General features: G+C 44.5%; 1 protein-coding gene across 37 annotated transcripts in view; it reads left to right on the top strand.

Annotated features, from left to right (window-relative positions):
• NRXN1 (neurexin 1) overlaps positions 1–23,251 on the top strand; it is a 1,569,693-nt gene that overhangs the window by 1,515,568 nt on the left and 30,874 nt on the right. Inside the window, exon 1 of one of the 37 annotated variants that reach the window (XM_081000840.1) lies at positions 11,406–11,648. The exons of 35 other annotated variants lie outside the window; for them this stretch is intronic. In XM_081000840.1, the coding sequence (XP_080856966.1) occupies positions 11,628–11,648 (21 nt within the window). In that variant the 5' untranslated portion in view covers positions 11,406–11,627. Of the gene's footprint in view, positions 1–11,405; positions 11,649–23,251 lie in introns of those variants that run through there. One more of the 37 variants, XM_081000839.1, reaches the window with a different exon arrangement.

The following is a 23,251-nucleotide window of genomic DNA, read 5'->3' as shown; positions in this document are numbered from 1 at the left end:
GTCACTTGAGAAATGGAAACCGGGAGGTAACCAAAGCATTTCAGGTTTTCTCTCTGGAACAAAACAAAACAAAATTCCCATCCAGTATATTTGAATGACTTTATGTCCTTGTAAGCTGATTCCATCTTAGGTAAAGGGTAAAGGGACCCCTGACCATTCGGTCCAGTCGTGGCCGACTCTGGGGTTGCAGCGCTCATCTCGCTTTACTGGCCGAGGGAGCTGGCGTACTGCTTCCGGGTCATGTGGCCAGCATGACTAAGCAGCTTCTGGTGAACCAGAGCAGTGCACGGAAACGCCGTTTACCTTCCTGCCAGAGCGGTACCTATTTATCTACTTGCACTTTGACGTGCTTTCGAACTGCTAGGTTGGTAGGAGCAGGGACCGAGCAACGGGAGCTCACCCCGTCACAGGGATTCGAATCGCTGACCTTCTGATCAGCAAGCCCTAGGCTCTGTGGTTTAACCCAAAGCACCACCCACGTCCCAGCGATTTCATCTTACAAGGCCACAAATATGGGCTGTTCCACCCTGAAGACTCCTCCTACATTCCTTGGTGATTCATGAGGCATAAATGCTTTGACTTGTGTTACCATCTGTGTAGATCCATTTCATACTCCCATCCCCCAAAAAATTAACTGAGCCAAGCCATAAAAGGTTGATCTACTTGGTGTGTGAATGTGCTACTGCCTCTCTTATCTGTTGATTCCACCCTCCATTTGTTGAGTTACTCTGGCCATAGTTTGATATGATATCCAAACTGGGCGAGGTGTGGTCAATGCTAGCCTCCAAACCATGGTTTAAAACAGGGGTCTGCAACCCGCGGCTCCGGAGCCGCATGTGGCTCTTTTACACCTTTGCCGCGGCTCCGGGGCGGATACTAGCGAGGGGAGGAGGCGCATTGTGCGCCCCGACACTCCCCACTGTGGCGGGCGCAGTACTGGCTGTGACGTCACATGGGGGCAGTGTGTGCGTTAGTCACGCACTGTCCCGACGTCACCTTCCCGCCCGCTGTCAGATCGCAGCTCTGGAGATATATTTGTTTTAAATGTTGCAATGGTTTTGCGGCTCCCAGGTTTTTTTTCTTCGGAAACGGGTCCAAGTGGCTCTTTTTGTCTTAAAGGTTGCAGACCCCTGGTTTAAAACCATAGTTTAAAGTTGAGTTGCAAACCACGGTTTAGAAGTTAGCGCTAACCATAGGTGCCTCATTTGAGCATCATGATAAACTATGGTTAGAAGAACCAGGGAACACAGTAAGAAACCAGTATGTGGCAGAGGAACAAGCCTATTTCTGGTCCTCTGGGTGGTTTGGAGGATTCTCCTAACTGAGCTGTGGAATCATACAAGTGGAGAAGAGCAGTGTGTTCAAAACCTGCATCTTTGGAATTGCAGTATATTTCTCTGATGATCTGGAAAGCTCAGTTGAGTGGTTTTGTCACTATGAAGAATTGGGCTCTCTCCAAGGTTAGGCAAGAATCCATGTAAGCCTTTTTTCTTCCCTTTGTCAGAAACTGATAAAGTGTTCATGAGCTCAGGCAGCTCAGTAACACGAAAGAAGCAATGGGTTTGATCCTGTGACACATGTGTAGATTTTATCCAGTGGAATCAATGTGTCTTAAGGTAGTCAAGGCTCTACTTTAACTATGGCTTTAACTATGCTATTGTAACCCCAACTTGTCTGCGAGTAAGCCTCAATGAATTCAGTAGGACTTACTTCTGAATTAGATATGATTGGGATTCCAACGTTATTCCTACTCAGAGTTGACACACTGAAATTCTTCTTATTTTTTATTATATATATATTAGTCATTTTGTTTTGCTTTGTGTGTTTTTTAAAAAAACCTCAACACAACTTACATTAAAAACAAAGATGAAAACAGCCTAAGATACACAAGTAATCGAAAACTAGATCCAACTCTGTCCTGGCCCACTAAAAATTAAGAATTAAGGTCCAAAGGCCTGGAAGAATGAAGATGTTTTTACCTGGTGAAAACAGATAGCAATAGCATCAAGTGTGCCTCCTGGGGGAGAGTACCCCATAGCTGGTTGTGGCATCCCTGAGAAAGCCCCTTTATGTGTCATCATTCTCCATGCCTCCCTCAGAAGGGTCACACAGAGAAGGGCCTCAGATCAATAATGCAGGGTCTGGGTTGGTTCGTGTGGGAGAGGCATGACTAACATTGGTTCATTAATTTCAGCAGGTCTCCTCTAAGTTAAATTGAGTTGGTTGCAACACTGTGGAGCTAACTTACCTCATTAGCCCCTGGAGCGCCACTGCTAGTCAATGAGAACCATGTTGTGCTTTTTTTTTTTTTTCCTTCATAATTCTTTTTATTGGTTAATTCCATGGGAAAATAAACATTAACACACAGATAAGCAAAGGAAAATAATACACAGACAAACAGTAATAGAAAAAAGAAAAGAAAAAAGAAAAAGTTACACAAATTTATAATTTTCACATCAACAATATTACATAATCATCCCTTTCAAGACTTCCTTCAGCTTGTCCGTAAATCATTCGAAGTAGTAATTCAAGTTGCGCATTTCTTGGCTTATATTGTCATTAACCTTTCTCTATCTCCTATTTTCTTTGGACAATAACTCATAGTCTTTCACAGTGCATCTCTGAATCCCTTTAGCGTTGTTTGTCCCTCACTAATATATTCCAGGTAATCTACATACTTTCCCCAATCCTTGATGAACTTTTGGTCTCTTATATACCTAACTTTTCCTGTCAGTTTGTCCAACTCCGCGTAGTCTAACAGCTTTGATCTCCACTCCTCTACTGTTGGTATTTCCTGCTGTTTCTACTTCTGGGCTAAAACTACCCTTGCTGCTGTAACTGCATAGTATACTAGTCTACAATCTTCCTTTTTTATCTCGTGGCCTAGTATCCCTAATAGGAAAATTTCTGATTTCTTTGTGAACGTATATTTTAAGATCTTCTTTAGTTCAATGTATATTTTTTCCCAAAACTGTTTCACTTTTACACACTCCCACCACATGTGGTAAAAGGAGCCCTCTTTGTCTTTACATTTCCAACACTTGTTGTCCCCCTTATACATTTTCGATAGTTTCATAGGTGTTAAGTACCACCTGTAGAACATCTTCATGACATTTTCCTTTATCGTTATGCACGCCGTAAAATTTAACCCATCCTTCCAAAGTTTCTCCCAGTCCTCAAATTGTATACTATGACCTACATCCCTTGCCCAACGGATCATCACCGATTTGACTTCCTCATCTCCTAAGTTCCAATCTAGCAGCATCCTATACATTTTAGATATGATTTTCACTTCATTGTTTATAATCTCCATCTGAAATTTGGAATCTTTGTCTGCATAACCTCTTTCTTTGATATCTTTTCTAAACATCTCATTCACCTGGAAATGATGTAGCCAGTCATAAACATGCTCCTTAACTTGCTCATATGGTTTTAGTTTCCATTTCCCATCTTCTTTAATTAATAACTGACTATATGTTGCCCAATTGCTTCTCATATTAATAGTCTTCACACTCATTACTTCAAGAGGTGATAGCCAATGTGGTGTTTTAAATTCTAGCAGATTTTTATACTTTTCCCATACTTCGATTAGTGGCCCTCTAAAAATATGATTTTCAAATCCCTTATGTACTTTCCTTTTATTCTGCCATAAATAGGCGTGCCAGCCGAATCTATTGTCGAAGCCCTCCAAGTCGAGTAGCTCCTTGTTCACCAACTTTACTCAGTCTTTTATCCAGCAGAGGCATGAAGCCTCGTAATATAGTTTCAAGTCTGGCAGGGCAAAGCCCCCCCTTTCCTTTATATCTGTTAGTAGTTTGAACTGAATTCTAGGTTTTTTGCCCTGCCAGATGTATCTTGAAAGTACTCTTTGCCAGTCCTTAAAGATTCGGCTCCCCTTGATTATAGGGATGGTCTGGAATAGGAACATCAACCTTGATAAAACATTCATCTTAATTGTATTAATCCTTCCCCAGAATGACAGTTTCAGCCCTCCCCATATTTCCAAATCCTTTCTTATTCCCCTCCACATCGGCTCATAATTATTTTTGAATAAGTCTATATTTTTAGGTGTTAGCCAAATACTTCTTGGCTATTTGGAGAACCATGTTGTGCTAGATGAGCTGTTGGTATTCCTCTCTGTAAGACAGCTTCCTAGGAATGGTCTCTCTCCGCATTGCTACTAAGTAGGTTTAAACAATTCTTCAAATTGAAGATAAAGCAGTCATTATGGAAGATCCCTCTAAAATTCCCGAGATTCTGCCAAAGCAGTACTCATGACTCTTTGTCTGATTAGGTCATTTGACTGTAAAATGGCATCAGGGATACTCTCTGTACTGGTTTGTTTGTTGGATTTTAGTTGCATATGGATTTTATATCTCAGTTTGTTTTAAACTGATTAATTGTACAACTGCCCAGATAACTTACACTATGGGGTGACTAATAGAGAAATTAGGAATGCTCTGAAACTGGGGTGTGGGGAGTGGGGAGGTGAGCAACCTTCTTCTAACACCACTACGTCTTTATCTTCTGTCTGGTAATGTTATCAACACAATAACCCTTACCTTGAATATTACATGGGCATCAATATTAATATCCTTGTGTACCCCTTTCACTTTTCACACCACAACAGGTCAGAAAAATGCACGAGTTGCCAAAGGTCATCTAGATTCCATGGCTATTTATTTTTTTTTGTACTTTCCTGCTGTGAACTGCCCTGCGATTTCTGGACAAAGGGTGGTATGCAAATAAAATAAATATACTTGCTAGCTGGTGAATTCTTCAGACTTGTGCTGAGCTGGCTTGGTTTTTCCACTTCTTCTTTAATTCAGAGCCTTCAGACTGAACACCAAAACATTGCGCCCTTTGTATGTGGACATTAGTTTATCCGTACCAGTGAATTAATAATTCACTTTTCTCAAGTCGTGAATTTGTAATTTATTGATCGTAACTTCTCAAATCGTAGCCTAGCTAATGAGGTTTCCTCATGTCACAGCTTTTGTTTGTAAATGTGCAGCTGGCTTAACTGGGTGTCGGGAAGTGTGTCGCTTCAAAAGAGCTTTTACAAATTAGGGAAGTGTGCTCTGAAAAATGGATGAGCCTGTAATATTTTTGGTGACCTTAAAAAAGTGTCCTTTGGGCAGCTATACTCAAAGAGGTGTGAAATGGAGAGAGACGTGCTTTCATGCTGCAGACGATGGTGTTGTGCATCTTATTCTTCTTTAGATTGTGTTTTTACAATACCCAGTGGGATAGGTGAAGTGGAAAGAGTGGCTATCCCAAAGTCACCTAGTCAGCTTCATGACTGAGCGGGGATTTGAACCCTGATCTCCCAAGACCTAGTCTAACACTCTAATCACTACATCAAACTAACCCATAGAAGCACTTCATGCATATGTAGAACTTCTGCCAGTTCCATTCAATGTCCGTTCTGCCCTCGTAAGGAGTCAGTCTTTTAGTGTGGCACCAAGTCTGCTCTGGAACTCCCTGCCAAGCACCAGAGTAGACCTGTTTAAATTAATGGACTTGCATTTTTCAGTTGGAGCTCAGCTCCAGCACCTCTCAGGTAGGCACCATTGCCATTCTAAGAGAACAAGGGAGAGGTTCATGGTGAGCTCCGGCACCTCTTCTTCTAGAAAAATAGCACTGGTCACATCCATTCATTTTAATGGGTCTATAATGAGTAGAACTTAGTTGCCTGTAACCCACTGGATGCAGAAGCGGAGTTAGATTTACAAAAAGATGCCCCCCTTTGTTTTCAAAGCTGTTTCTGCTCTACAAAAGGTAGGATTAAGTAAACTGGCTGGTTGACGTTGGAAACTTTGGGAGGTTCTGATGTTGTTGTTTTTCCATCCGCTCCCAGAAGTGGTGCAAGAGATGATTATGAAATACGGTTCGCTTTCCCCCATAGCAGCAGCACATAAGGGAATACAAGCAGGTGCGGGTGTGCAGTTATTTGTACTGGTTAGTGGAGAAATGACAGGTGGTCTCTAGGAGGTATTCAATAGCTGGGTCTGTTGCTAGCAACTGCCAAGCTCCGCAAGAAAATGAAGGGAGAATACTAGGGAACTGGCTTTAGCTAACGCTTGTTTTGCACCGAACATCTGCCACCTTCTGTTGGTCCATTAACAGAACCCATCTAGAAACCCAGTGTGTTTTATTGTCAGGAAACATGCAGAACCTGACATGGGGAGGGAGGCTGCAGTAGTGGCTGGTGTGGTGAGAAAGAACTGCAGAGCCACCGCCCATTGCTGATGTCATCGCATCTTACCTGGGCAGAAGTAAGGCAGGGCGGTTGCAAGTTCAGGGCTGCATGGATGCACTGGCAGAGCCAATCCTTTTCTTCTGCTGCTGCTCCTTTTCTTGCCACCACCAATCCTATCCAGGCAAGCTGCAGCAACACCAGTGATGGAAAGGTGGCTTCACCTGTCCTGGACTAGCTGCTTGTTGTTGTTTAGTTGTGTCCGACTCTTCGTGACCCCATGGACCAGAGCGCGCCAGGCACTCTTGTCTTCCACTGCCTCCCACAGTCTGGTCAAACTCATGCTGGTAGCTTCGAGAACACTGTCCAACCATCTTGTACTCTGTTGTCCCCTTCTCCTTATGCCCTCCATCTTTCCCAACATCAGGGTCTTTTCCAGGGAGTCTTCTCTTCTCATCAGGTGGCCAAAGTATTGGAGCCTCAGCTTCACGATCTGTCCTTCCAGTGAGCACTCAGGGCTGATTTCCTTCAGAATGGATAGGTTTGATCTTCTTGTGGTCCATGGGACTCTCAAGAGTCTCCTCCAACACCATAATTCAAAAGCATCAATTCTTTGGCGATCAGCCTTCTTTATGGTCCTTTATGGTTACTGATACTCCACCCCTTTTTGGTATATGACCCCTGGTATTCTGACCCTCAGAGAATTTGATGGCAGGAACTACCAGAGTTTACTATTTCAGTCTGAGCTATCCACTTGACCAGCCCAGGCAGGTAAAACCTTGCCGACCCCTCCTGTAGAGAGTCACAAAGTGGGAAATGTGCTGGCTTTTTTAAAGCCTTTGGTGTCACAGTGTCACAAAGAATGAGCCCACAGCTGTTGTGGGATAGTTGTCACAGAAGGGATGTCCCATAGAAGTGCCCCAGTCCCTCCATTCATTAGGGATGGTAAACCCATGGATCTCCAGGTGTCAGTGGACTCCAGTTCCCATCAGACACAGCTGGAATGGCCTGTTGTCAGTGATGATGGGAGTTGTAATCCGGCAACTTTTGGAGGGCCACAGGTGGTTTTCCCAGCCATACCAGGTGCAACACTTGAGTTAGGATTTGCAAACTGTATTCAAACACTCCCAGCATTGTGGAAGCTTCATGATGCCCCTTTAGATCCAGATATTTGGAAACCCTGTCATACTCCTGATGAAGAGGGCAGTGGGCTTTCCAGGCACAGAACTGGTCTTGCCGTTATATTACTTTCTCCCCTTTCTTCTTCAGAAAAGGCACTTGGATTTACTGAGCCCAATCCCAAATTAAGCCTAGAGAGGTTAGCCTATAACCACGTGTTCTTTCATTTTTTTAAGTGGGAAAGTTTTTCACTCATTTCTGTACCTGGGAGCTTGAAACCTAGTGTAAAAAAGAAGAAGGAAGAAATCTCTTATCTGTAGGACTGTGATGATAATCCATGAAAGTCACAAATTTTCCTGAGAGACTAGTAGCAGATCATATTGCTTACCCTTCATCACACAGTACTGTGCCATTCTTTCATTTTTGGAGCAAGTGTGGGAAACCAAAGAAAGCCCAACTTTGTAATAATAATAATAATAATAATAATAATAATAATAATAATTTATTTGTACCCCGCCCATCTGGCTGGGTTTCCCCATCCACTCTGGGCAGCTTCCACAGAGACCAAAAACACACTAAAATGTCACACATTAAAAACTTCCCTGAACAGGGCTGCCTTAAGATGTCTTCTGAATGTCAGGTAGTTGTTTATTGCTTTGACATCTGACGGGAGGGCGTTCCACAGGGCAGGCACCACTACCGAGAAGGCCCTCTGCCTGGTTCCCTGTAGCTTTGCTTCTCACAATGAGGGAACCGCCAGAAGGCCCTCGGCGCTGGACCTCAGCGTCCAGGCAGAACGATCGGAGTGGAGACGCTCCTTCAGGTATACTGAGCCGAGGCCGTAACTAAATATCATAACCCAGCAAACAGGGAAATGGTTGAAATGTGGGAACTTCTTCTAGTTCTGCCTTTTCATTCCGAGTTCATGTTCCCTGTCTTGGAGACATAATCCTTAGGTGCTTTTGGAATGTACTGCGTAAACATAGCCAGAGACTGTAATCTACAAGCAGCTGATTTTCAACAGGCACCTACAGCACTGCCAAACACATATTAGTCATCCCCTGGAATCTGTGCAGCAAATAGCCGATCTGTGGTCTGTTCCATAACCATGTCGAACCACTCTGCGGAGGAAACATTTGGAGGATTCTGACAATAAGGTAACTGTGGCAGCCTGCCACTCCAGAGCAGCTGTCGAGCACAGAGGTAGGAGGGAGCTGTGTGTTTGTGCAACCACCTGCCGCAAAACTAGAATAGGGATTAGGTAGGGAGGCTGCCAGAGGAGTTGAATGTGGTCACAGTCCACCAGGAACATGCATTATTCACCAGCCCTATTCAAGTCAGGATTGCCAAAAGTCTGATTTGAATGGAGCACGTCCATTAGACCCTTCAAGGGGCTTATTCCTCCAGAGCCTATATGGCAGATTGGAGAGAAACTCCTGATTCACACACATACATGCATTTCTTTGATGGCTCATCATAAGAGCATAAGTAGGACCTCTGCTGGATCAGACCAAAGGCCCATCCAGTCCAGCATCCTGTAATGAACACTAGCCAATGTGATGTCTATGGGAAACCTGCAGGCACACCATGTGCACAACCGGAGATAGTACACAGCCATCACGTCTGGTCACCAATGATGTACTGGACAGGGTGGTGGACACACCAGAACAGCATTGAGCTGAATTTATGCAACACACTGGGATAGAGAGCAGGGATGAATCTGGTGGTGGTGAGGTTGGGGTGTTACAAACACGCAGGATTGTTCCTGCCATCACATTTGCACCACACCAGCTTTGCCACAAGCGTGTTTCTCCCCTTCTCCATCCTGCTGACATATAGATAGATAAACTTTATTCGCATTAGCCAATGGCCATAGCAACATAAAGCAAGCAATATATGCAATTAAAAAGACAATGGGTAAAAAGGGCAATCAAATGACGAAGATTATTGTTCAGATAGTGGCCCTTAATCTCATTGCACCCTCTATAAATCTAGCAACCTTTGCTGTCGTCTGATCATTTTGATCTGATAAAAGAAAGAACAATGTGGCCACAGATGGGTGGCCTGGGATGATAAGTAAGAGTGGGGTGATGATCTCATTCCTCAGATCTTTATAAAGGGGACAGGGCGGGAGAACATGAGCCACTGTTTCCAGATTGACCATCCTGCTGAGCTGGCTAGATGTTGGGTGAATGGCACAGCCCTGCCACACTATCCCCGGCAACTTAAAGTCATCCGTTGGCGACCATTCCCAGAACTTGTGCTTGCGAATTCCATAGTTCCAACAATGTGCTTTTCTCCGCAATCCCTCCATGTGCGATCAGGGCTCTGGTTTGCCTCAGATAAATGACGGTCGCATCTCTAGGATCCACAGCCAGTTGTGAACATCTGCTTCATAACTGGCTTTGAGTCAGTCTCCCGACTTAATCTCAGGCAGCATAATCATAAATCTTGGGCAAGCAGCTGTGAAAGGCTGAGGACAGCTCTCCACCCAGCGCTCCAGGAACTAACATTAAAGAAGCCAGCCTTCTTTTATAGCACGCTGAGCGTGGAACAAAAAGGTTTGAATATCAAGCCATTATCCTGTTCGGCAGGTACGGCTGCTTCTTAGAGCAAATTAATTTTTTAATTGGTGTCATGGGATAGTACAGAACAACAGGTTTATCTGTGAAACCAAGCAAAGCTTTGTGGGAGAATTCACGCTGATAGGTCCATGACAGGTTATTGTTTCCAACACCTAAATGTTAACCATTTTTAATTAGCTTTGGAACTTTTCTCCCTGCTTCTCAGCCACATTTCACCCCCCCACACACACACACTCTGCTGAACTGAAGCAAACATATGTACAATCTCAATTAAGATTGCTTCATTGCATAAAGAAAATCTTGAGCAATGTAGGCTGAACCAAATATTCACCCTCCTTACACCTCCAGATGCATTTAAATTGAATTATTGGCTCTCTTTCTTTCTTTTTCTGTCATGCTGCCTGTTCAGCGGGCAGATGGGACGTTTGTCAGAGATGGTAATTTGTGGGCTGTTAATGCTAAGTCTGGGTGGTACACAGCCTGTCTATTGTGGATTACAATGTATATTATTCTATTTTAGTATGCTGACTTCATTGGAGATGCGTTTGTTTTGCATAGTGTTGTTGTGAACTGCCCTGGCATTGCTGATGAAGGATAGGGCCGGCCCTACTGTTAGGCGAAGTGAGTCAGCTCCTTCAGACAGCAGAAGCTGGGAGGTGGGGAATGGCAGTGAGATGCTGCAAGGCAAAGCTGTCTTTGCCGCATGGCCTGCCCTACACTCCCTTAGCTAGCCAGTTGTCCCCAGGTATGGTGGAGAATCCTCTCCTATTGCTTGTGTTAAAGCAATATGTTTTGGGTTAGGAGCACACTGAGCAGCCTAATTTCTCTTCTTTTCTGGTGATTTTTCTCTTTTTTTCTGTTTTTGAAAAGGTATGAAAGTCTAAAATTAAATTTAATGCATTTCGCATGCAGTAAAATATACATTTTCCAATGCTTTCGATTCATTTGATGGAAACAGTAAAAAATGAAAATGCATTTTCCAATGCTTTCCAATGCATTGTCCTATAAATATGCATTTTTCTAATATGCATTTTCCTATAAAATATGCATTTTGTATGCATTTTTATATTATATATGTGTGTGTAATATATATGATATATATGTGTGTGTGCACAATGTAAATGTGCAGGTGTGCATTTTTTGCACACAGAGAGTTTCCTTCTGATTCACATGCATGTTTGGGAGAATCGGATGGGGTGCCAAAAGTACACTGAATGACATTTCCCTCCATTTTGGACTGTACCTCCTTAAAATTTCCTGCCGTTCGAAGCAGAAGGGACACGTTTTGCAAGATACGCTTCAAGATTCAAAGGCAGGGTGTCATATAGCAGGGTGGGGAACATTTGTACCTCTAGACACTGCTGAGCTACAACTCCCATAAGCCCTTGCAAACATGGTCGATGGTCGAGGGATGAGGGGAGTTGCAGTTCAGCAAAATCTGGAGGGGCAGAGATTCCCCTCGCCTGCTGTTTAGCCACTGATCAAAAGAATAGACTTGATCCAGCCAAAGTTCAGCACTTTTAAGTCTCATTGATTTCAGGAAGGCAGTTGAGCAACTGCTAAACCTTCTTGTGTTCGAATGATGTGGGATTTAAATGGGCTTTATCTCTGGCTGAGAGGAGCAGGTCGTAAGTTAAGAATAATATTTGGATTCTTCAACGTAAACTCTGAGCCAACCAAATCCATTGCTGCTCATGTACTGACGTCAGGTGTTCCGGGCTGTTATGACTAAGGTCAGATTTATGGTAAGTAAAATGCAGGGAAATTATCCTTATTGCTACTTACGGTACACACTTAATAAAGGGACGTAAGCCACAAGTGCTTCACGTAATTGGAAGTGATTTGGTGAGAAGCCTACGCTTGCCACTCCAGCGTGCGCAAATCGTAATCGCATCTTTGAGGCTCCCTCCGCAGCTTTTCAGATTTGGGATGTGCAAAGAGACACGGCGCTTTTGCCCGACTTCCCTATTTGCATTCAAGATCCTCGGCGCTTTGACGGATGCACACGGCGGCCGCCTTTCTAAAGTACCAAATCGATACATTCGGCGGAAGGTTTAATTATTAGCATAATCTTATAAAAGCTTCCCAAGCTGATCTGCTTGGAATGCATCTTTTGGAAAACATTTGCTACGCTGCTTGATGCCTATAATGGGGGGGGCTGCTGTCTTTTGGTCAGAGGCAGCAGCGCTTCTGAATACCAGCCACTGGGAGCCACAGGAGGAGAGAGTATTCTGGTCCTTCTCGGAGGGTTTGCCACAGGAATCTGGGCAGCCACTGGGAGAACAGATTGGCTGGACTAGAGGGAAGAGTGCTCTTGTGCTTGAATCCTGCTTGCTGGTTTCCTGTAGTCTTCTGGTTGACCACTGTGAGAGCAGGATGTTGGAAGAAGTGGGCCATTGGCCTAATCCAGCAGACTCTTCTTATGTTCTTGTAATGCCCTCACATTGCTTGCCTGATCTTCTTCTTTGGTGATCACTTGTAGCCAAGTATGATGGTCTTCCATTAACACAATTTTAACAGTGAGTCCATAAGTGACTGTGGAGGCGAATTCTGGATCCACACATCTTTTCACAGTGGGGACATAGGTTTCCAGGCGGGAGTTGATCCCAGCGAGGATTTGCCAAGCATGCCTTCCTCTTAGCATGTTTCTCCCTTGCGTCCTGAGTTTGAGCGTCTTCAAAGCCCATGATACCTTTGGTAAAGGCTGTTCTCCAACTGGAGCACTCGCAGACCAGTGTTTCCCAGTTGTCGGTGTTTATACTACATTTTTTTTAGATTTGCCTTGAGAGAGTCTTTAAACCTATTTTGCTGACCACCGGCATTATACTTTCCATTTTTAAGTTCGGAATAGAGTAGTTGCTTTGGAAGACGATAATCAGGCATCCATATAACATGACCAGTTCCATGAAGTTGATGTTGAAGAACAATTGCTTCAACACTGGTGATCTTTGCTTCTTCCAGTACACTGGCATTAGTTCACCTGCACCTGATAATGAACCATGGGCATTAAGTGACTGGACATTGCTGGATCTGCAGGTATTTAGTGATCGTCTCCATCCCTGTGATGGTCCCCTTCATTTATCTAAATGGAGATCCAAAGCATGCAAGACACACCCTCCAATATTTTAGAGGGGAAAACAGGGACATTGGTGTGTATTTTACATTCTACCTCCCCTGTCAGGGGCATCATGCCTCTGAATACCAGTTGATGGGCATCACAAGTGGGCAGAGTTGCCCTCATGTGCAGCTTGCTGGCTTACTGCAAGCATCTGGTTGGCCACTGTGAAAACGGGATGCTGGACTAGATGGGCCATCAACCCATCAGCCTGCAGGCTTTTCATGGGTTCTTACATGCTTGGGTAAAACCGGCCCTCTCACAAATAGCACCACCCTTCTTTTGGATCAGGGCATCCCAAACTTTGGTCTCCAGCTTTTTTGGACTACAATTCCCATCATCCCTGACCACTGTCCCTGCCAGTTAGGGATGATGGGAGTTGTAGTCCAAACACAGCCAGAGATCTGAGTTTGGGAAGCCCTGTTAGAAATGAAAGATGTTGTAGAGGAAGGTTGCAATGATATCATGAAAGCTAACATGAAATGCATTGGGGATGTTCAACAGCTGTACTTTGGGGTTTTTGCTCAAAGGCTGCCAAAGAATAGCTGCTCCCCATCTAGGATGGATTAACTCTGATTAGCCCAGTAATCCACTCAAAATATGTTATTCCATTCCACCTAGAAACACAGTGCAAATTGGTTAGCATATTTGAAGACCGCCAGTTTGTGTGTGCTAATAAGCCATTCTGCTCCGCTCATACACATTTAATGAAATAGGTTTTGAAATCTCTGAAAGGCAATTTGCATGAATAATTATGTTGCATCCCGTGCAATTACTTCAAGCATTGCCACTGAAGAAGCTTTGAAAGGCACAAAGAAAAGAACGGCAACATTTCCATTGTTGGCATGGAGGCTGTTGGGGCATGCCACAAATACACAGAGGCTGTCAGGTGGAGAAGCCATTGATGCAACGTAGTGAATGTTAAAGTGCTACTTTTTGGTATATCAGTAAGCCAATGCAGGGCCGGTTTGACTCTCCCGCGGCTTCATCTGGGATGCTTTGTCACTCCAATGGATCCTTCTGCAGCAAACTTCTTTGCTGCTGTCCTCAGCACTGGCAAAAGCCATGCCTGTTCTTGTGGAGTAAGAAGATTCAGGACAGGCAAAAGGAAATACTTAACATGCATAGTTACACTATGAAATTTGCTCCCAGAAGATGTAGTGGTGGCCACCAACTTGGATGGCTTTAGAAGAAGATCAGACAAAATCGTGGAGGCTATCAGTGGTAACTAAGTCATGATGGTTGTGTTTTGCCTCCACTATTGGAGACAATATGCCTCTGAATACCAGTTACTGGGGAGCACAAGTGGACATTATTTTCCTCCCCTGTTTCCCATTCTGTCGGAATTCCTTGACATCCCTACTCAAGAACCCCTAAGTATCAAGGATCTCGGTTACCTTCCAGAATGCTTCTTTATGCTTCTCAATGCCTGTTGCTGGAATCTGCAGGTAGTGAGATTGCTGATGTGCTCATGTCCAGCTTGGGATGCGGGTAGCGCTGTGGTCTAAACCACTGAGCCTCTTGGGCTTGCCGATCGGAAGGTCGGCAGTTCGAATCCCCACAACGAGGTGAGTTCCTGTTGCTCTGTCCCAGCTCCTGCCAACCTAGCTGTTCGAAAGCAGGCCAGTGCAAGTAGATAAATAGGTACCACTGTGACAGGAAGGTAAATGGCGTTCCCGTGTGCTCTGGTTTCCGTCATGGTGTCCCGTTGCACCAGAAGCGGTTTAGTCATGCTGGCCACATGACCCGGAAAGCTGTCTGTGGACAAACGCCGGCTCCCTCGGCCTGAAAGCAAGATGAGTGCCGAAACCCCATAGTCACCTTTGACTGGACTTAACCGTCCAGGGGTCCTTTACGATGTCCATCCCAAGTGCATGTGGTTGGCCAACAGGATGCCGGTCAAGATGGTCATTGTCCTGGTCCAGCAGGTTCTTCTTGTGTTCTTATGCCCTCTATTTCAGTGGTGCCTCCTGTGTTGGGGCAGAGCTGTCCTCCCAGCATTGATGCATCATATCTGGATGGCACTAGGGTGGAGCCAGTTGGGTGGCAAGCTTGGAGCTACCTTGGACACACTGGCAGAGCCAGTCCAGCTCCCCTGCTCCCCAGTCCCTTCCTTACTGCCTCATTCCAGTGCCACCCAGATAAGCTACATCAATGCCAGTATCAGAAGGGTGGCACTGCTCCACCACAACAGGAGCTACTGGTATGTTTTCTATTTTTGCTTTGACGTTCCTATCGGTTTCAGCAGAGATAGCATTTTCCATGCCATTTGTTAGCTATGCATAATAAAGCCAAGAAGAATAAAAATAATAATGGTTTGCTTGCTCTTTAAGCAGCCCCCCTTTCCTTTTAATGCAGCAATAAATGGGGTCATCGAAAGCCCTGGTCTAAAAAAAAAAGCAGCGTAGCGTTAAGGAATTTCAGCAAAATAAATTGAATTTTTTTATTATTGTTTTTGTTCCATCACCAGTTATCCGAAGCCTTAAGTTATAGCAGCAGTAATTTGCAAGCCTTATCTCCGTGTAGTAAGCTGCAGACATTGTGTAGCCAGTGATAGGGCACCTCCATGCTTGTACTCAGCTGCATACTCGAGAGCTACAATGAAGATCAGAGATATTTTCCTAAGCTATTGCTATAGCAACATTGTAAGAATTTCCAAGGTCTTTTCCCCTCAGGTTCACACCTGCAGTTCCTTTCAATTATTGAAACAAGATGCATACCCATGTTGAAATCCGGTGTAGTGATACAGTTAGAAGCCAAAGAATTGGTTTTTGTCTTTGTGCGTGTGTGTGTGTGAGAGAGAGAGAGAGAGGGAGGGAGGGAGGGAGGGAGGGAACAACAACAACAAAACAAAAACAAAAACAAAAAGAGATTCACACAAATTTTTGTTCAAATTGAATTTTCTTTTTATGGACAATCTGATTCTAATTGGCCAAAGACTGTTTGCACAGTGATGAGCACATCTGAACACAAGTGCCGAATCCCTCTTCCCTGGGAACCCTGGGAGTTGTAGTCCTGCAAGGGTGATAGCAGGAGTCTCCTAACAATTCTCAGTGTAAAAGCATAGAATTATAGAGCTGGAAGGGTCATCTAGTCCAACCCTCTGCAATGCAGGAATCTCAACTAAAGCACCCATGACAGGTGGCCATCTAACCTCTACAGTGGTACCTCGCAAGACGAATGCCTCGCAAGATGAAAAACGCGCAAGACGAAAGAGTTTTCCGTTTTTTGAGTTGTTCCGCAAGACGAATTTCCCTATGGGCTTGCTTCGCAAGACGAAACGTCTTGCGAGTTCTTGCGAGTTTGTTTCCTTTTTCTTAAAGCCGCTAAGCCGTTAATAGCCGCTAAGCCGCTAACAGCCGTGCTTCGCAAGACAAAAAAACCGCAAGACGAAGAGACTCGCAGAACGGATTAATTTCGTCTTGCGAGGCACCACTGTACTTTTAAACCTACAACAAAGGAGAGTCCACAAGCTCTCAAGACAATCCATTCCACTGTCTAACAGCTCTGTTGCAAGCAATGGTTTCCACAATTCTTTGGGGGAAACAGAGCCAAATTGCCCCATGCATTTGGAGCACAGTTGTCCTGTTGCAAGAGAGAGAAAGGGAAAAGAAAAAGCAATACTTTGTGGAAGGGAACATGCACCCCATGGAAGAAAGGTAGCCTTTTTTTTTTGGAATTCATTTTCTAGCAGTTACTTAATTAGTGGGGAAATGGCATTTCATGGGGATGGGGATGTCAGGAGCTCATCCTACACTTGAGTAGGACCGTGGCAGAGACACATGCCCGACTGGCATGTTCTCTTCCTCCTGGTAGATTGTTCAGGATCTTCAAAAGCTTTCTTCAGCCTGAACATCACAGAGACCGATGCCAACAGACATCGGCACACTTAGGGATCCGCAGAGTCTTCGCAGTTTGCGTAACAGACCTCAGCAACTCAGCATTTTGGCTAATCTACTTTATTTACATATAAACACACACGGAGCACTGAAACATGGCTCCCTCTCTCTCTAGCATCAGACAGCAAAGAGAAGGAACAAAGGACAATAGTCCCACTTCACAGAACACAGTAACACAAACATCCTGTCTCCGTCATTTCCCATTCTATGGAGTCAAAACATACACCGTCATGTGATAGCCAAAAATCCCATGACTGCAATCACGGAGCAGGAATTCTAACACCTGTGACTCTCCAGATGTTTGCAGTTTGCATTTATTTTAATTTATTACTTTTCCTCTAGGGAGATTAAGGTGACATGCACATGTCTTCCCCCTCCCCAATGACCTTATGAAGAGAGTTAGGCTAAGAGCTGAGGAACAGCCCAAAGTCAAGCTTCGTGGCTGAGCGGGGATTTGAACCCTGGTCTCCTGTGTGCCAGTCCAGCACTCCAACCACTAACACCATACTGACTCTCAGATGTTGAACTCCCATCACAGGGCTGGCCCAATACATTTTGCCGCCTGAGGCGAACCACAAAATGGTGCCACCCTCCCCGCCAGGGAAGAAGGGGTGAATGGAGATCTACAACCGGAACAAGGGGGAATAAAAATCTACATAAGGATCTCCTGTGGATCCTGCCACCCAAGGCAGTTCCCTCACCTTGCCTCATTTATGGGCTGGCCCTGATCAACTATATTGCCTAGAGCTGTTTGGAGATGGATTGACACAAAGTTTTTCCCCCCACCAAGGAGGCTTAGAACCTATTGAAAAGTAATATTGGATGCAAACTGGTCATGTAGCATGCTGCTAGGGGCAAAACTGTTTCACTGCAAAGGTCATATGGAACAGATTTTAGCTAAGTAGGACCTCAGATTAGCTTTCCAAATAACCAATTTGAAATGCAGCTTAATTCTTTGTTGTTGTTGTTTTTTAAAAAAAGAATTGAAAGAGGAGAGCTGTTCGGATGAAATAAAATCCTGATTACACTAACACCTGGATGAAAACTTTCCAGCAGCAGAAGCTGTTTCATCAAATATGTGTTTTACCAAAGCAGTAGGCCTAATGAAGCTTGTGCTTCTAATTGGGAGGCAATTAAAGGCAGCCTCCATTTCAGTGCATGTGTGCCTAACTCCTATTAACTTTAATGGGAATTGCGCATGCCAAATGAATGGGCACCAAACACTCCCTGTGTACAAATGTTTCTAAGGATATGGCTCAATACGTACAGCAGACCGGCCATCGATCAGTTTTTATTAAATAGGCGCCGTTCAGAGCTATCAAAATCAATGGAGAAATTGTTATCAAGTGTCAGAATGATACGCGAATTACACCCTTTGCAAAGTGGGTGTTTGGGAAATTGTAGATGCAATGTCTTGAAGTTCTTGACTTCATCCTCACCTTTCCTTTTTCTTTCCTCATTCCTTTCTCCCACACTTCCAAACAAAGGAAAGAGGAAACCGTGGGTGTATTGATGAAAATAACTGTTGTGGAGCTTTGGTAATGCTAGAGGTGCTACTTTGGAGGTGCCCATTATTGTGTAATAAGAAACACAGGGAGATGTTGTATACACAATCAGACCAGTGATCCATCTAAATCATAAAATCATAGAGTTGGAAGAGACCACAAGGGCCATCGAGTCCAACCCCCTGCCAAGCAGGAAACACCATCAGAGCACTCCTGACATATGGTTGTCAAGCCTCTGCTTAAAGACCTCCAAAGAAGGAGACTCCACCACACTCCTTGGCAGCAAATTCCACTGTCGAACAGCTCTTACTGTCAGGAAGTTCTTCCTAATGTTTAGGTGGAATCTTCTTTCTTGTAGTTTGGATCCATTGCTCCATGTCCGCTTCTCTGGAGCAGCAGAAAACAACCTTTCTCCCTCCTCTATGTGACATCCTTTTATTTATTTGAACATGGCTATCATATCACCCCTTAACCTCCTCTTCTCCAGGCTAAACATGCCCAGCTCCCTTAGCCGTTCCTCATAAGGCATCGTTTCCCGGCCTTTGACCATTTTGGTTGCCCTCCTCTGGACACGTTCCAGTTTGTCAGTGTCCTTCTTGAACTGTGGTGCCCAGAACTGGACACAGTACTCCAGGTGAGGTCTGACCAGAGCAGAATACAGTGGCACTATTACTTCCCTTGATCTAGATGCTATACTCCTATTGATGCAGCCCAGAATTGCATTGGCTTTTTTAGCTGCCAGTATTGTCTATCATTTCTATGTGGAAAGTGGAAAGAACCTGGTAGACGTCAGGAAAGTTGTCGTGGAGTGATAAACCATGGTTTAGTGTTACAAGGAAGAGCTGCAGTGGGCCTCAGGCTTGCACGCTTTCTCCTTTTCGCTCCCCCGACTCAACCACAAGGAAGAGATCTGAAGCTTTTCCTTTAGATTAACCGTAGTCTTCCATTACATTCAAACCCTAACATGTGGTTAACGCTAACCATGGTTTGTTGAAACAAGCCAGCTTCTTAAACTATGGTTGGGAGTTTGCTCTACTTCAGCAAACCACAGTTTAGATTAAGCAAAAGCAGTTGGGTTCAGATGACACCGTTTTGTTTGTTTAGTCATTTAGTTGTGTCCGACTCTTCGTGACTCCATGGATCAGAGCACATCAGGCACTTCTGTCTTCCACTGCCTCCCACAGTTTGGTCAACTCATGCTGGTAGCTTCGAGAACACTGTCCAACCATCTCGTCCTCTGTTGTCCCCTTCTCCTTGTGCCCTCCATCTTTCCCAACATCAGGGTCTTTTCCAGGGAGTCTTCTCTTCTCATGAGGTGGCCAAAGTATTGGAGCCTCAGCTTCACGATCTGTCCTTCCAGTGAGCACTCAGGGCTGATTTCCTTAAGAATGGAGAGGTTTGATCTTCTTGCAGTCCATGGGACTCTCAAGAGTCTCCTCCAACACCATAATTCAAAAGCATCAATTCTTTGGTGATCAGCCTTCTTTATGGTCCAGCTTTCACTTCCATACATCACTACTGGGAAAACATTAGCTTTAACTATACGGACCTTTGTTGGCAAGGTGATGTCTCTGCTTTTTAAGATGCTGTCTATATGATGACACAGTAAGGCTTGGTTAATCTAGGCTGGAAGCAGAAGCTTCCTCATGTCCATACCCAGAGCTTTTTTTTCCAGTGGGAACTTGCTGGAACTAAGTTCCGGCAACTCTCAAGTGGGTGCCAGTGCCCTTATAAGAGAACTAGGGAGATGTTCACGGTGAGTTCTGGCACCTCTTTTTCTAGAAAAATAGCACTGTTCATACCAGAGCATGGCAGGGGAGGGAAGAACATACAAGCCTTAGGCCAGGCATAGGCAAACCTGGCCCTCCAGATGTTTTGGGACTACACCTCCCATCATCCCTGACCACTGGTCCTGTTAGCTAGGGGTGATGGGAGTTGTAGTCCCAAAACATCTGGAGGGTCGAGTTTGCCTATGCCTGCCTTAGGCTCAACTTGGATCATTCCTGTAATGCTAAACTATGATTTAGCATCACATCCAAACCACTCCATGCTCTCTCTTAAATAATGCTATTATTTTCACCCTTCTGACATAATTCCAAGGCTCATTTTCATTTGGAGTAAAAACAAGCGCTTTGGTTTTAAATTCCCATTTAGGTTTCCTTAGTTTGAACACATTAATCACTGCAACGTGCGCATTTTAAATAACTCTGAGGTGTAGGGCCAATTCCAAGGAAAAACAAATGAGCGCTCAGATTTCTGAAGGGGATTTCTGAGATGAAGAGAAAGCTGCTTTGCACATTAATCAGCCTAACACGGTTTCCTTCTGCTGCCGCCGAAGAAATGGAACATGGCCCAGATTCATAAGCAAGGCATCTTTAATGAGCAGCAAGGGCCACATCTAAAAAACCATTGCTACTGGATATTAGTAAATAGCAAGGGGCCTCACCATAAAATAAGAATCTCTGAGGAAGGTCCAGTCCAATGCATGTTTCCCATTTTTGATTGATGAGGCCAAAGGCCCTCTTCTGATGAAATTCTCCCCAATTACACCCAGCTGGAACACTTTCTCCCAGAGTGTAAGAAAAAAAACTTTATAAACAAAACCTTTTATTCCAAATGACTTGAGGGATGGGGAGGAGGTAGAGGTTAGTTAATGTCAAGGAGATGTCAGGCAAGTGCAGGTCATCCACAGGGAAGGAAAGAGCTTGAGACGCGAAATGCAAATAGCTTTTATTCACAGAAAGTAGCAGCACAGAAGATAAAATAACTAAGCAAGTATTAGATATCACCCCAGAATTGGCCCTACTAAACATCTTCCAAGACAACAATGCCCATTTACACCACAAAGAACTCATAACCCACCTACTTTCAGCAGCCAGGAACACCATAACCAGACACTGGAGAGACCTGTCAGGAGTAAGCATGGACCAATGGTACCAAATAGTATGGGAAACAGCCCTACTAGAAAGATTAACTAATAAACTGAAACTGACACGGGGACAAACAGAAGAAGACGCCTTCACCCCGGTATGGCTCCCCTTTATCACATACACAGCCCAACAAGACAATGACAATAATCCACCAACAGCATACAAATCAATATGGCTAACCTGATCCAAAACACCCACCCACCTCACTCACACACGAAAACAAAGATCACCACAGCCAATCACACCCTAGGCCAACCCCAACCTCTCTCACCACCAAAGGAACACAAGTAACGCTGACACCAAACTCTACATACATTAAGCATAATAGAAACATCGCCATCCGACCCCACCCCCATCCATCTTCCCTCCCCCCTCCCCCCACTCCCCCTTTCTTTTTCCTTTCTTTCTTTTTTTTCCCTTCTCCCCCTAATGCCTCAACAAATAAAATGGATTTGTAAAAATGTTACATGGAAAAAAAAATACGAGGCATTACACTTACTTCTGTAAAACAAGAAAATCCTTAATAAAATATTAGAAGAAGAAAAAAAGAAAAAAAAGAAGAAGAAGAGTTCCTCCAGCTCGACTTATTCAGAGAAGAGTTCCTCCGGCTCGACTTATTCAGCTTGAGACATTGCTGAAACTGACCACTTCCCCCTTTTGACTCAACTCTGAATCCCTCCCCAGCAGATGAAGACTGGGGCGACGTGGTGGGCTCCCTTTCTGGGCCTGCCTGGCTGGTTGCTCAGCAGTATGCAGAGCTCTCCTCGAGTGGGGTATTAGAGAGGAACAAGAGCCAGTAGCACTGGGATTGTCCTACTTCTGGGTATCAGGGGCCACCTCTGACTCCTCTCTGAGTCTGTGGTCACACTGTGACTCTCAGCCTCTAGCCTGTCCTGGAAGGTTCTTCTTCTTCTGACATCTCTTACAGTTGATGTTTTACAGACAAGTGTGTGTGTGTGTGTGTGTGTGTGTGTGTGTGTGTGTTCGCTTGCTCTGGATCTTTTGTTTTGTCCCAGGTTTTAAGACTGCAATTATAACGCATTTATTGCAATTTCTGATGGAGATGGCTGTTCAACCATGGAACAGACTCCCTTGGAAGGTGGTGGACTCCCCTTCCTTGGAGGTTTCTAAGCAGAGGTTGGATGGCCACCTGTCACGGATGCTTTAGTTGAGAGTCCTGCATTGATTGGGGTTGGACTAGATGACCCTTGGGATCCCTCCCGTGATACCCTTCCATGTGCTACAGTTCCGTGATACCATGAGATTATGGTTTCCGTTTCTGCCCCAAGGACACTTGCCACGCCATGTGCTGGGTTCTCTGCTTTAACGTGTGGCACAACCAATGTGTCACAAGGATCTCTGTGTGGTCACCTGTTTGGATAACCCTTATAGCACTTTAGCAGTCAGGACTCCTCTCCCCTCAAGAATCCCGGGAACTGTAGTTTGTTAAGGGTGCGGAATTTCATGGCTCATTGGCGGTGGCAAATTATTATTATTATTATTATTATTATTATTATTATTATTATTATTTTATTATTATTTATACCCTGCTCATCTGGCTGGGTTTCCCCAGCCACTCTTGACGGTTCCCAACAGAGGACTAAAAATAGAATAAAATTTCAAACATTAAAAACGTCTCTAAACAGAGCTGCCTTCAGGTGTTTTCTAAAAGTCAGATCATTGTTTATTTCCTTGACATCTGATGGGAGGGCGTTTCACAGGGCGGGCACCACTACTGAGAAGGCCCTCTGTCTGGTTCCCTGTAACCTCACTTCTTGTGAGGAGGGAACTGCCAGAAGGCCCTTGGAGCTGGACCTCCGTGTTCATGCAGAATGATGGGGTGGAAAGAGAGAGCGAGAGACAGAGAAAGTTGCATTAATTTCCACTTGTGGCCTAATG

This window comes from Podarcis pityusensis (genome assembly GCF_964106645.2).
Source record: "Podarcis pityusensis genome assembly, chromosome: 3".
In the NCBI taxonomy this organism is placed as follows: Eukaryota; Metazoa; Chordata; class Lepidosauria; order Squamata; family Lacertidae; genus Podarcis; species Podarcis pityusensis.
This window is presented reverse-complemented; position numbering and strand designations above follow the sequence as displayed.